We start from the raw sequence: 13,015 nt of genomic DNA on the forward strand, positions 1-13,015 counted from the left end.
GGCTTAGCTCAGGGCCCTTCTCTCCTTCCCACTCTCCTTTTCTGCACTACACCTGCCAGCCAAAAAGTAACCCTCATCTGGCTAACACATGTCAAGCATACTGTTGAAATCCACCTGGCAGAGGACAGGAGAGCTCTCAGTTCCGGAGGGAAATTAGACCCGACGGCCGTGAGCTCCTGGCCCTGACTTGTGGAAGGCTCTCTGTGAACGTCTGCTTACATGAGTTATTGGGCCCAAAACTCCAAAGCTCCCTGGAGTCTCCTCTGGGGTTTCCACCAAGTCACTGCCTATCCCTCGCCTTCCTCTAATTAAACTGGCTTTTCCTCAAGCACCAGTATTCGAGAGAAATAAAGTGCTTTCAATCAATGTTATTGGATCTGTTTGCAGCGGTATTTCTTGTTACCATTCTTCATGCCATTGTGTGGGATAATTAGTTTGGGGGGGTTGTGGGGAGCGAGGGAGGGGGTGAGAATGGGAGGTGAGGGCGGAATGGGGGTGTTAGCCTGATAATCGCTGTCATCTAACGTTGTCTCTTGGGATGTGACCTGTGTGAGGCAGGCAGTCTGTGTGGGGCGTCCCGAGCGCGCAGGGCTGCCTCTGTGTCCCCTCCCAGCGCCTGGCACCATGCTGCCTTCTCCCTTGGTAAGTTGCTGGCAGGTGGTTGTGTCTTGGTTCTCCTGTCGTGTGCCTGGCTCAGTGCCACGGTGTACGGATGGGCTGTAGACACTTGTCATTTTGATTCTCACCTTGCAGGAAAATTTCATATGAAGGCAGACAGGCCCATCTTTTTACAATAGAAATTGCCAATAGTTGCAAATTCTGCTGTGTGCCAAGCGTTGTGCTGAGAACTTCACAAGCATCATCTCACTTAACTCTCCAAAAGCAGCCAGAGGGATCCTTCAAAGTATAAATCACATCCTGCCCCTCCTCTGCTCCAGACACTCCAAGGGCACCCGTCACACTTGTTGTCAGGCCCCTACCATGTCCTACAAGGCTGGTATGGCATGACCCCTGGCTCCTGCTTCAACAGTATCCCCTCCTCTCCCTTCCCCTGTTCACCACGCTCCTTACTGCCTCCCGGAACTGGCCAAGAAGGGCCTGCCACAGGGCCTTTGCACCACTTCTTCCCCCCAGGCTCTGCCCAGCTCACTTCTTCACTTCATCAGGCTTCTCAAGTGTCTTTTTGGAGAGACCCTCACCCCATCTAAAGTATCACCCGTGTCACGCTCTGTCGTCTTCCCTGCCTTCCTTTTTTTTTTTTTTTTTAACATCTTTATTGGAGTATAATTGCTTTACAATGTTGTGTTAGTTTCTGTTATATAACAAAGCCTGCCTTCCTTTTTAATAGCACTCCACAAACCTAGCCATGTTATTACAAATCTATTTGTTTATTTGTCTATTACCTGTCTCCCCCACATGAGGGCAGGGACCTTGTTTTGTTCACTGCTCTATTTCCAGCACCAAGAACAGTGCCTTCAATATAGTAGTTGTGAAGAAATATATAGTCAACGAATAAATAATGGACGAATACTCATAAAACCCCATGATGTAAGTGCTACTCTTAACTCCATGTTATAGATGAGAAAACTGAGGCTTAGAGAGATTCTCGCTATTCTCAGGGTCATAAAACTAATGACCCTGGGATAAGAAGTCGATGCCCCAGTCTGTCTCTGGGGTCTTATCTGAGCTGCTGTGCTGGGTCCTCTCTCTTTGCACTCATAAATGCCTGTCAGCGTGTCTATGTGGGAGCCCTAGTCCCCTGAGACACTCCAAGAAAAAAGCGTTTGGTGGATGGATCTGTTTAGGAAATAACTACAAGTTGCATTTCTCTGCTTGGTTTTTCAAATGTTTGTTAGCATATGAAAGGCTCTGAAAAATCCTTCAGTAAAAAAGCTAGTTGAACTGTGTAATCAGTGTTTCCCAGAGCTTCAAACTGTGGAAATCTTATGTTCATGTATTTCTGTGCATAACACCTTTAGCATATTGGGGGACGTAACTTGGGTGCCAATGGCTTTTATCACTGTGGAGAGAAGCGGGGATTGTCTGGTAAAGGGTCCCTGGGAGCTCTCTGAGTCGGCTGGCATGGGGAGATCTGGGCTAGGCGCTTCCCCACACAGCAGGAGGGGCCGTGCCCAGAGTCACCTTCCCCAGGACTGGTGTTCTGCATCCACGGTGTTTGTTCGCCTTTGGATAAGGCCACTCTCATGCTCAACGCAATAAAGCAGGAAGGCGCGTGGCTCCTGGTACCTTTTAGCTGCAGCCCAGCCCAAGCACGTCTTTTCCACAGGGACCTGTGGCCTGGCTATCTTTGCCCTCTGGTTCCTGAGCCTCTTAGAGGGCGATTCCTTGTGAGTTTTTTCAGGAACATCAACCCCACAAGCCTTGGCCTTGTTTTCTCACTGTCTCATGTCTCCCCATTGGAATTTTAACCTTCTAGGGCACCAGGGACACTGCCTTCCCACTGTGTGCTCTCAGCCCCCAGCTCGTGCTGAGCGGACAGTTAAGTGCCCAGATTATTCTTGTTGGCTTGCGTGTGACGGAACCGATGATCTGAGCGTCTGTCACACGGTTTGGCGCAGGGGAGGGTAAATGGCGATGCTGTAAATCCCCTTGATTTATTGCCAAAGCCCTCCCCACCCCGCCCCAAGCAGAATAGAAGGATGTCCCAGAGGCAGAGAGTACTGTGGGGTACGATGCACAGAGCCGGACTGGATCTCTGCGTCCTGAGAGTCAGAGCAACCGTCACTGCCGCCGATGGTTCATTTATTGGTTTTGGTGGTGATTTGATGTCATTAGGGATTCAGGTCTCCTCTCCATCTCTGAGATCATCTGAATAACAGTGTGAAGAGGAAGAGAATAGAGGAGACAGGCATCCATGGGCAGCCTGGATCGGACGGTATAAATCTCTGGGGAGAGCCTGGCCTTCCCAGCTGGCGGGCTTGAGGCTGAGCGGAGACGGCAGTGTTTGCCATCACCCCAAAGTGACCATGAGAGGTACCACGCAAGTCTCAGTCATGCTTCTCCTTGTGACTATGTCCGACTGTGCCATGATCACAGGGGTAAGTCGTCCAATATTCTCTACTCCCTGGGTTTTGGGAGGACGTCGGGGTCTGCATGGGTTGGGAGCCAGGAACCGAACAGGAGGCAAACCAAGGGCGTGGGGAACCAGCCGCCAGACAGCACTTCCGAGAGGCATTTCACAGAATTTTCACGTTAGTTAGACCTCACTCTGCTAAAGGGGATCTGCTTTTGAGAAACTGTGTGTAAATCAAATTCTGCTCTCAGTGCATTAGGAAAGCATTGCAAATTCTGAAGTTTGGAACTTTGGTCAAAAGAAGATTCCTATTGTGTAATAATGACTTCTTGTAGAATGTGGATTAGCACCCCCAATCTATCTTTTGTGTAAACTTTGGTTTTCATATATGGTCTAGACCACATGTCAAGTGTAATTGACGTAGCAATTTGACTTAAAGACTGTGACCTTATTTAGCTTCTATTGGGTACGTTTAATCTCTGCTTTCTCTACTCTTAAAGAAAGCCTGTCCTGAAACTCTTTCTTTCCCTTGTGGTTTATGTGTTTTCACTCGGTGCCCAGGTCTGATAAGAATAAGGGCGACGCCAACATCTGGCTGAGCGACCCATAAGCAAGTGTCGGATAACAAGTAGAAATCCGGTCTCACTGTGGGCACACCCAGGCGGGCACATCATAGTATTTGAGACACCCCAACTGTGGTTCTCTCTCAGAAGTTTGGCTTCACCTGGACCTACCCTCACACGGGCACATGTTGTGTGACAGTGGTGGGACAATTCTTACCAAAACAGAAAGTAATGGCTTACCTGAGAATTTTCCAGATAAAAGCCACCAGAAAAAAAAGAAAAGAGGGACATTCACTTTTGTTTCAACTTCCTCTAACTTTTTACACAGAGAATGGAAATGTAGAGAAAGGCCAAACCATTCCTGGAATTGGATTAATTTTAATGTTCACAGAAAGGGAAATTTCTTTCTTCTCCCTTTTAGAGGAAAAAGACTGAGTTTCAAAGAAGAACAAGTATCAAAGGCAAGCCAATGCTTTGGAGACCCAGAGCATAAATACAACTGTCAGGGCAGAATTATACCTAATGAATGTAGACCACCAAAGGCTGTCTTCCTATTGTGTAGCTTGGAGATCAGGAGGGTAAGAGCAGAGGATAGAAGCCGTGGTTACCCCGTCGAGAGGGACGGGTGCAGCGGGTTGACCCTGAGTCTGGCCTGGGATGGGGGAGCGGAGGGGCGTGGGAGGCAGGTCTGAGACATGAGGAAATATCTTCCTAATAAAGGCTCCAGTTTGACACTTTGCAAAGCACAGAAGGAGAGGAAGCTGCGATAAGAGGACACACATGACAGACCCGACCACAGGTAGTTAGAACTGTTCCCTCTGTGCTCCAGGCCTTGCTGCTGCCCTGAGTCTGACCCTAGGAAGAGGCCGCGTTCTACCATCCCGGCACTCCCCTGCTCCCAGGACTGTGACCATCCCAAATGCAGGCCTGGGGGGTCCCTCTTCCCAGAGGGCGACAGCGATGCCCCACCTCTCTGGTGGAAGAGTCAGGTGGGATCTACTCGGCCCTAACCCTGAGCTTTCAGGGACCGGCTGGTGTGTGAGAAGTGCCCTCACTAGGCTGGAGACCTGAGTGGCAAGGTGACTGCCACCTACACCTCCTCTGCGTGACGAGCAGCCCCGGCATCTCTCACTTTCCTCCTGGGGCCGAGCACATTGCGGGTCTTACAGTTCCTGCCTTGCCCCACAGGCAGCCAGAGGGCCCTCCATGGCCTTGTGTTGGTAAATAAGAGCCCAAATCCCGCTCCCAATTTTGGCTCAGAAAAGCTGCAAAGCTTCTCTGGAAGTGGAAAGCCTGGGTGCTTCTCCAGTGTGGCCTCCTGTGAGTCTGGAGCCGTTCAGTTCTGTCTTTCCCAATCCAGGCTTTTGTTTAAAGTGGGCTTGTGTGGCTATATAGACGGCACCTTCCAGGTCACTTAGCCCCTGCTCTGGGAGCCCAGCCCAAGAGGGGTCCATCCCTCTCTGGGGGCCAGGCAGGTCAGCAGAGAAGCCCCAGGGGAAACACCTGTCAAGGGGTGCTGAACCCACAGGTGAGGCTGGGCTTCTAGTGAGGACCGAGGGGGACACCATGGGCAGGGGAGGCACTAACCCTGAGTGCTGCCAGGTGAGGGCTGGAGAGTCCACATCCACAGAAACTCAGCACTGACACCCTGGGGTGCAGGCCATTGGGGCCCTCCCCCGTCTAAGGATTTGAATTAATTCAATCCCACCAGCATCCACTGAGCATCTCCTGGTGCTAGAAAAGCTCCATCTCCTAAGCTCTAGTCCCGTCAGAAGAGGACAGCCTCCCTACCGAGTGACGTCGAAGGAGCTTGGGGACTCCTCCGATCCAGGTCTGCTGCCCAGCTGAGCCCTGAGCATCCCGCCGAGAGAGGCGTGGGGGCAGCGTTGCCCTAGGTGTCCCGGAAGGCCGCGGCCTGGGTGCTGTTCCCAGCACCTCTCTCAAGGGCTTTTGGATGTGCGACCCTTCTGGTTTCTCTGGGATGGGCCTAATGGGCACTAACGACCCCTTTGTCTTCCACCCCGCAGGCCTGCGAGCGGGACGTCCAGTGTGGGGCGGGCACCTGCTGTGCAGTCAGCCTGTAGCTGCGTGGGCTGCGGGTGTGCACCCCGCTGGGGTGGGAAGGAGAGGAGTGCTACCCCGGCAGCCACAAGGTACTGCCCACACTTGCTCAGGGCACAAGGCCACGAGCCAGAGCCGGCACTGGACCGCAGTGTTCTGACTCCATTCTAGGAATATCTCACTGCCTCCTTGCTTTGGGGGTGGCCTGGGGTGCAGTGGGGTCCCAATCACACAGCCTGTTAGACCTGGGGGCTGGGACCCCAGCTCCTCATTTGCTGAAGGGTCCTGGGCATCAGTCACCTCATGCATACAACGAGGGGAGTAGACTGACACGTCTGATGTTTGTTGCTGATCTGATGAATTCCAGCTCTGAGAGGCCCCTGAATGCCCTTTGCTGCACGGCATCCTTCCCTCGAGAACACGACGTGGGAAGACTGTAAAATGGGCTCCCAGCCAGGGCCTGGGGTGGGGGAGGGGCAGGGTGAGGCTGGCCAGGCCCCTGGTGCACACACTTTAAGGAGGTTCACCCTTCTGTGCCCCAGGTGCCCAGCGCCTGCCTTGCTCCCTCAGGAGCTCCCAGCCCAGAGGGCACAGAAAGGCCACAAGGCCTTCGCTTCTGAACGTGAGGTGGACGCAGCAGCTACTGTGGGCTTGTACACCCTTCCCGGGGCTTCCTGTGCTCCAGGACACCCTTCAAGCCCCTCTGGGGAGCACACCTGCACCCAGGGACATCCTCCGGCTGTGGTCCTCCCTGGCAGGGTCTGCCTGGGAGTGAGGAGGTGGGGGGAGACAGACGGGACAGAGCACAGTCCTCGTGGCCTTGGGGTGTGTCAGGGGGTTCAGCCACAGATCTATATTCCCAAAGCAGGCAGCAGAGGTAATACAAGCTAATGCGGAGTGCTTGCTATGTGCCACCCTTGGTATTAAGTGCTCTTTGCGAGTTTAAGCCTCTTTAGGTTTATAGTGTAAACCCCTTTACAACCATAGGTGGTGGCCTCTGTTATTAATCCATTTTACAGATAATAAATTGAGGTACAGAGAAGCTAAATAACTTGTCAGTTGCCACACAGCTGGGAAGTGGCAGACCTAGGACTGGAGCCCAGGCTCCAGGCACCTATGCTCTGAACCTCTCCTATTCAGCCCTTTTGAGGAAAGCTCAGTGATTTCGCCCTCCTCTGGGTATGAATCACCCGGCAGCGACCATGTCCTGTGTAGCTACATACCCGGCCCCCGACACGGGATGGAGAGTATAATGGGTGAGCTATAAGTGATATTCAATTACGGATGTAGGTGTGAGTTTGTGAGTGATCACGTGTGCTGGGTCAGCGAGGGGCCCCGGGTGGGCAGTGTGAGGGCCTGTGGGGTTTTAGGGCTGTGGCTGATCCCAGTGTGTCACAGCCAGATTGCCTGCGTTCAAATCCTGGCTCCTCCACAAGTTGGCTGTGTGATTTTGGCATGTTGCTTAGCCACTCTGTGCCTCAGTTTCCTCCTCTGTAAAACTGTTTTTGTTGTGCTGGGGTGGTGGCAGAGAGACATTGGCCAGGGCTGGGCCGGCCAGAGGCTCCTGCCCTGAGGGCCCATCTCCCTTTGGTGAAGGTGCCACCCTCTTCCCTTCTCTCCCCAGGTCCCTTTCTTCAGAAGACACCAGCACCACACCTGCCCCTGCCTGCCCAGCCTGCTGTGCTCCAGAGGCCAGGATGGCAGGTACCACTGCTCCACTGACTTGAAGAACATCAACTTGTAGGAGTTTTCTGGTCTCCGGACACCCACCGGGCCTCTTCCTGAGCACAGGCTGGGGTGGTCTCTCTTGGACTTTTATTTCTGCCCTGTGGCCCAATCCTGCAACCCACTGCTGTCGCATTCCCACTCCCCACACTGCCTACCTACCCCCCTCCTCCCTAGCGCACACAGGTGCACCCACGAGACACACGCCACAGGGTGACCTGCAGGGTCCAGGCTGGTGGCTGTGGTCCTGGGAGTAGTCTGTGTGCGCTGCTCAGGCTGCCCGAGGGGCTGCAAGTAGCAGGAACGTATTCCTTCCTCATGTCTCCAGCTGCCTGCCCTGCCTCTCTCCGTCCTGCACGTACTCTTCTGCCTGAGTCGGTGAGCTCGAGGAAGGCGTGGGGAGCCAGGAGGTCAGTCGGCCTCCAGACGGCTTCTATGGGGCCAGCCTGTGGCCTGCCCCCCAGGCCAGAACTGCAGGCCTCCAAGGCCCCTCGTAGCACAAGTTACCAGTTACCCAGTGATGCCCCCAGTCCCATCACCCCCCCATGAAACGCAGACGGTGGTGGTTCAGTCTAAACCAGCTGTTGACATTTTAGGTGGCAATGAGGGAGTTACCTTCGACAGCTCCTTCCAAGGGTCAAGAGCATGTCTGTGACCTTGAGGAGGCCTCTGGCATCTGGCCAGCTTGGGGAGGGGTCAGGAGCGGGGGTGGGGCAGGCCGATCACTGATTTCAGACACAGGAGGCATTACTATCCAGGACCACAGCCAGGCTGCATGTGCCCCTCGTCTAGATAAGTCATCTTCTCTAGAGAGTGAGGTCTGCCTGAAGTTCAAAGCAGTTTGTCTGGGCGTTATATCACTGGCCTCCATCTCTTCTGAAACACCAGCCTCACTCAGCACCTCACATCTGGCGCCTGCCCGAGGCTTGCCCAGGTCAGCATGTTGATGCCGGAAGCTGTGCACACTGACCACTAGTTGCAGAATAAAAGCATGAAAAAGGGACGAGTGGCCATGGTGTTCCTGCTGCACTGGTGTGGGGATGTGGGGAGGGGACAGGACTGGGCTGTGTACAGGTAGGAGAGAGATGCAACTGGAGTTCCTCCACCCAGTTGGGGCAATTTTTTGGAGAAAGTGGATTCAGGGTCTCTTTTAATGAAGGGCTTGAGGCAGCTCAGTGGGCTCTGGGCAGAGAGGGTGTGGTTCAGATGGATTGGATGCAGACGGGGGCCATGAGCTGGCATCTGGGTGGGAAGACCATTAGTGAGCTCAGGATGGTGGCAGCTCCCTTTTCTGAAATTTAGTCCCTTTTGTTTAGTGTCAAATACTTGATGCCACTCAGTTCACCGTGTGTGGGTGAGAAAGTCCATATCAAGGATGGGCTGGTGAGGCCCTGAGCCTGTGTCTGAACCAGGGGCTGGGAATATCTCCTAAGTGCCAGGCTACTATCCCCATGGTGCCTTCTCACCTCAATCCCTAGTCTAGGAAAATGCAAAACATAAGATGAAAACACAAATAAAATATCTAGGAATAAACCTACCTAAGGAGACAGAAGACCTGTATGCAGAAAATTATAAGACACTGATGAAAGAAATTAAAGATGACACAAATAGATGGAAAGATATACCATGTTCTTGGATTGGAAGAATCAACATGTGAAAATGACTCTACTACCCAAAGCAATCTACAGATTCAATGCAATCCCTATCAAACTACCACTGGCATTTTTCACAGAACTAGAACAAAAAATTTCACAATTTGTATGGAAACACAAAAGACCCCAAATAGCCAAAGCAATCTTGAGAAAGAAAAATGGAGCTGGAGGAATCAGGCTCCCTGACTTCAGACTATACTACAAAGCTACAGTAATCAAGACATTATGGTACTGGCACAAAAACAGAAATATAGATCAGTGGAACAGGATAGAAAGCCCAGAGATAAACCCACACACATATGGTCACCTTATCTTTGATAAAGGAGGCAAGAATATACAACAGAGAAAAGACAGCCTCTTCAATAAGTGGTGCTGGGAAAACTGGACAGTTACATGTAAAAGTATGAAATTAGAACACTCCCTAACACCATACACAAAAATAAACTCAGAATGGATTAAAGACCTAAATGTAAGGCCAGACATTATCAAACTCTTAGAGGAAAACATAGGCAGAACACTCTATGACATACATCACAGCAAGATCCTTTTTGACCCACCTGCTAGAGAAATGGAAATAAAAACAAAAATAAACAAATGGGACCTAATGAAACTTAAAAGCTTTTGTACAGCAAAGGAAACCATAAGCAAGACGAAAAGACAACCCTCAGAATGGAAGAAAATATTTGCAAATGAAGCAACTGACAAAGGATTAATCTCCAAAATTTACAAGCAGCTCATGCAGCTCAATATCAAAAAAACAAACAACCCAATCCAAAAATGGGCAGAAGACCTAAATAGATATTTCTCCAAAGAAGATATACAGATTGCCAACAAACACATGAAAGAATGTTCAGCATCATTAATCATTAGAGAAATGCAGATCAAAACTACAATGAGGTATCACCTCACACCAGTCAGAGTAGCCATCATCAAAAAATCTACAAACAGTAAATGCTGGAGAGGGTGTGGAGAAAAGGGAACCCTCTTACACTGTTGGTGGGAATGTAAAGTGACACAGTCACTATGGAGAACAGTATGGAGCGTCCTTAAAAAACTAAAAATTGAACTACCATATGACCCAGCAATCCCACTACTGGGCATATACCCTAAGAAAACCATAATTCAAAAATAGACATGTACCAAAATGTTCATTGCAGCTCTATTTACAACAGCCAGGACATGGAAGCAACCTAAGTGTCCATCGACAGATGAATGGATAAAGAAGATATGGCACATACATACAATGGAATATTACTCAGCCATAAAAAGAAACGAAATTGAGTTATTTGTAGTGGGGTGGAGGGACCTAGAGTCTGTCATACAGAGTGAAGTAAGTCAGAAAGAGGAAAACAAATACCGTATGCTAACACATATATATGGAATCTAAGAAAAAAAAAATGGTCATGAAGAACCTAGGGGCAAGACGGGAATAAAGACACAGACCTACTAGAGAATGGACTTGAGGATATGGGGAAGGGGAAGGGTAAGCTGTGACCAAGTGAGAGAGTGCCATGGACATATATACACTACCAAACGTAAAATAGATAGCTAGTGGAAAGCAGCCTCATAGCACAGGGAGATCAGCTCCGTGCTTTGTGACCACCTAGAGGGGTGGGATAGGGATGGTGGGAGGGAGGGAGACGTAAGAGGGAAGAGATATGGGAACATATGTATATGTATAACTGATTCACTTTGTTATAAAGCAGAAACTAACACACCATTGTAAAGCAATTATACTCCAATAAAGATGTTAAAAAAAAAAAGATGAAAACACGTTGTGTCCTTGTGTTTCTCAGAAGCCTCTGAGAAAACTGGTTTCTGAGGTCCAGGGGCTCCTGGCTTCCCTTATTTGCCCTTGACCCTGTCACAGATCTGCCCAGGGTGTACTCAGGACAGGCTTTACTGCAGGACCCACCCAGGCTGGGCCTGTGCTCCACACAGGGCGTGTTCTTCAGTTTGGCTCTGTTGACAGATACTGACTCCTGCTCTGCGGACTTGTCCCCTTCTTCCAGCCCGTGAGTCTCCTTGCCCCTGACTTTCAGGCTCAGGTACTGGCTACAGAGTTCCTTTCCACATCCAGGAATCCAGTTTGCCCATCCTGTCCTTTGGATCTCCAGGAACCACTGGCTGCTGCCAGGTCATGCTATGTGTGAGGCCTTTCCCAGTCCTGCTGCCCTCTGCAAGCAGAGCCAACCTGGGTGGGGCATCGCTGCAGGCTTCAGTGCAGGGAGCGGAGAGGCGGGGTGGCTGCAGGCACGAGGGGGCCCCCTCTCCATCTCCACAGGGAGCTGGCAGATCTGCAGACCCATGGATGGGCCGAACCTTCCCTTTACACTAACTGGACCGATTCTCACTTTCTGTATCAGAATTTCAAGGAATGGATAATTGGTCTCTGCTCCAGTTCCCTGGTATTTTTTCCTGAAGACTGGAGAGAACACAGGGGAGGCTGCAGAGGCTAAGAAAAGTATATTTGTGAGAATTCTTTATATTCAAGGATATATTCTTCATAAACATAGTTATAAAAAGAATCAAATTATAAGAATAATATATCCATAATAAGAATATATTTTAGACGAATTAAGAGTTAGAATTAGGTGAAGTAAATGGGCAGCCCTTCAAGATGTGGGTCCCTTTAGTGACAGCCTGACTTCCCCTTATTTGCTGCAACCCTTCCTTCCCAACTGGTGGAGTCTTGTGCCATCTATTGGCTAAAATGGGGATGGCACAGAAGAGCTGAGGTGGGAAAGACGGAAGCAATCAGAATGATGAAACCTCTCAAAGCAGATGGGAACCACTCCCCAGACACTCCAAGTGTTAGATTCAATCAGAGGTTTAGAGGGACAATGTTTCCACCTCTGTAAAGAGGGCTTCCACAGTAAGCAGTGCAGGATAAATGCTTAATTGCCCCTTTGGGTCTGGTCCCACCTTAAAAACTTCTTTCCTGGAAGCCTCTGTCATCTTCCTGTAAGACATCTCCTCTCACGGCTTCTCCAGGATTAGGAGAGTGGAGGTGGATGGGGGTCAGAGGAAGATGACTGGATGCCCCACTGGCCTGTCTGTATGCACCAGGGCACGGCACAGGAAGAGCTGCCTCTCTCCCCAAATCTTCGTTTTCTCTGCTGGTCATGATGGTTAGTGCTTCCACTGCCCCCTAGTATCAAGTCTGAAGCTTAAGACTTTTCTGTCTCCTACTGTCCTTTCTTCATGAGCTCCTTGTCAACTGGCCACCAAATTCTGCTTCTATTACCTCTTAAACGTCTCTCGACCCTGCCCCTTCTCCCTCCAGCCGTTGCTGTGTCTGAGCCCTCATCCTGCCTGGTGTGGTCTGGGGCAACTGCTTCCACCTATTCTCTCTGCCTCCAGTTTCCCCTTAACTTCCACCCCTGTGTGTCCACCAGTCATCCTTCTAGGCAGCGCATTTCCCTGGTTCTTTCCCCGTGAAAAATTCCCCCAATGGCTTCTCAGCAACAAAGGAGAAAGCCCAGTCTAGTCAGGGAGCGAAAAGCCCCTTGTGGTCCAGGCCTGTCACCCTCTCCCTGTCTCTCCCACCCTCCCCACCAGGCTTCCCGGCCTCAGGACTGTCTCAGTTTGTGGAGGATGCCACGTTGTCTTTGCCCAGGTTGCTCCCTCTGTGGGGAATGCCCTGCTTTCCTCTGATCTCTGGTGACTTCCACGTATCCTGTAGGTCAACTCAAATGCATCCCCCAGCTCCACCGCATCCACCAACACGAAGGACACACTGCAGACAGCGAGTTGGTACTTGCTCTTAGAAAGCATCCATGTCTAGGTCAGCCTCCACCGCGGGAGAAGGAAGGGCAGTGTCTGAGTCCTGTTTGTGTCCTCAGGGTTGAATGGTGGAGGCCCGGGCTGGAGCAGCTGCACATCCAGAGGACAGAGGCTCCGGGCAGAGGATCCTGGGTAGGAATAAGGGTGAAATATGACCCACTCCTTGTTCCAACCCTGGTCGGGGGCCATCCCTA

At 50.9% G+C, this 13,015-nt stretch overlaps 1 protein-coding gene across 1 annotated transcript; it reads left to right on the top strand.

Annotated features, from left to right (window-relative positions):
• The first annotated feature begins 2,987 nt into the window (after positions 1-2,987).
• Positions 2,988-7,402, top strand: PROK1 (prokineticin 1). Its single transcript, XM_032646673.1, is given in 3 exon segments — positions 2,988-3,059; positions 5,625-5,750; positions 7,283-7,402. Coding segments are annotated over 3 exon segments (318 nt in total).
• The last annotated feature ends 5,613 nt before the right edge of the window (positions 7,403-13,015 follow it).

The sequence above is a fragment of the Phocoena sinus genome, chromosome 1 (assembly GCF_008692025.1).
Source record: "Phocoena sinus isolate mPhoSin1 chromosome 1, mPhoSin1.pri, whole genome shotgun sequence".
Taxonomy (NCBI): Eukaryota; Metazoa; Chordata; class Mammalia; order Artiodactyla; family Phocoenidae; genus Phocoena; species Phocoena sinus.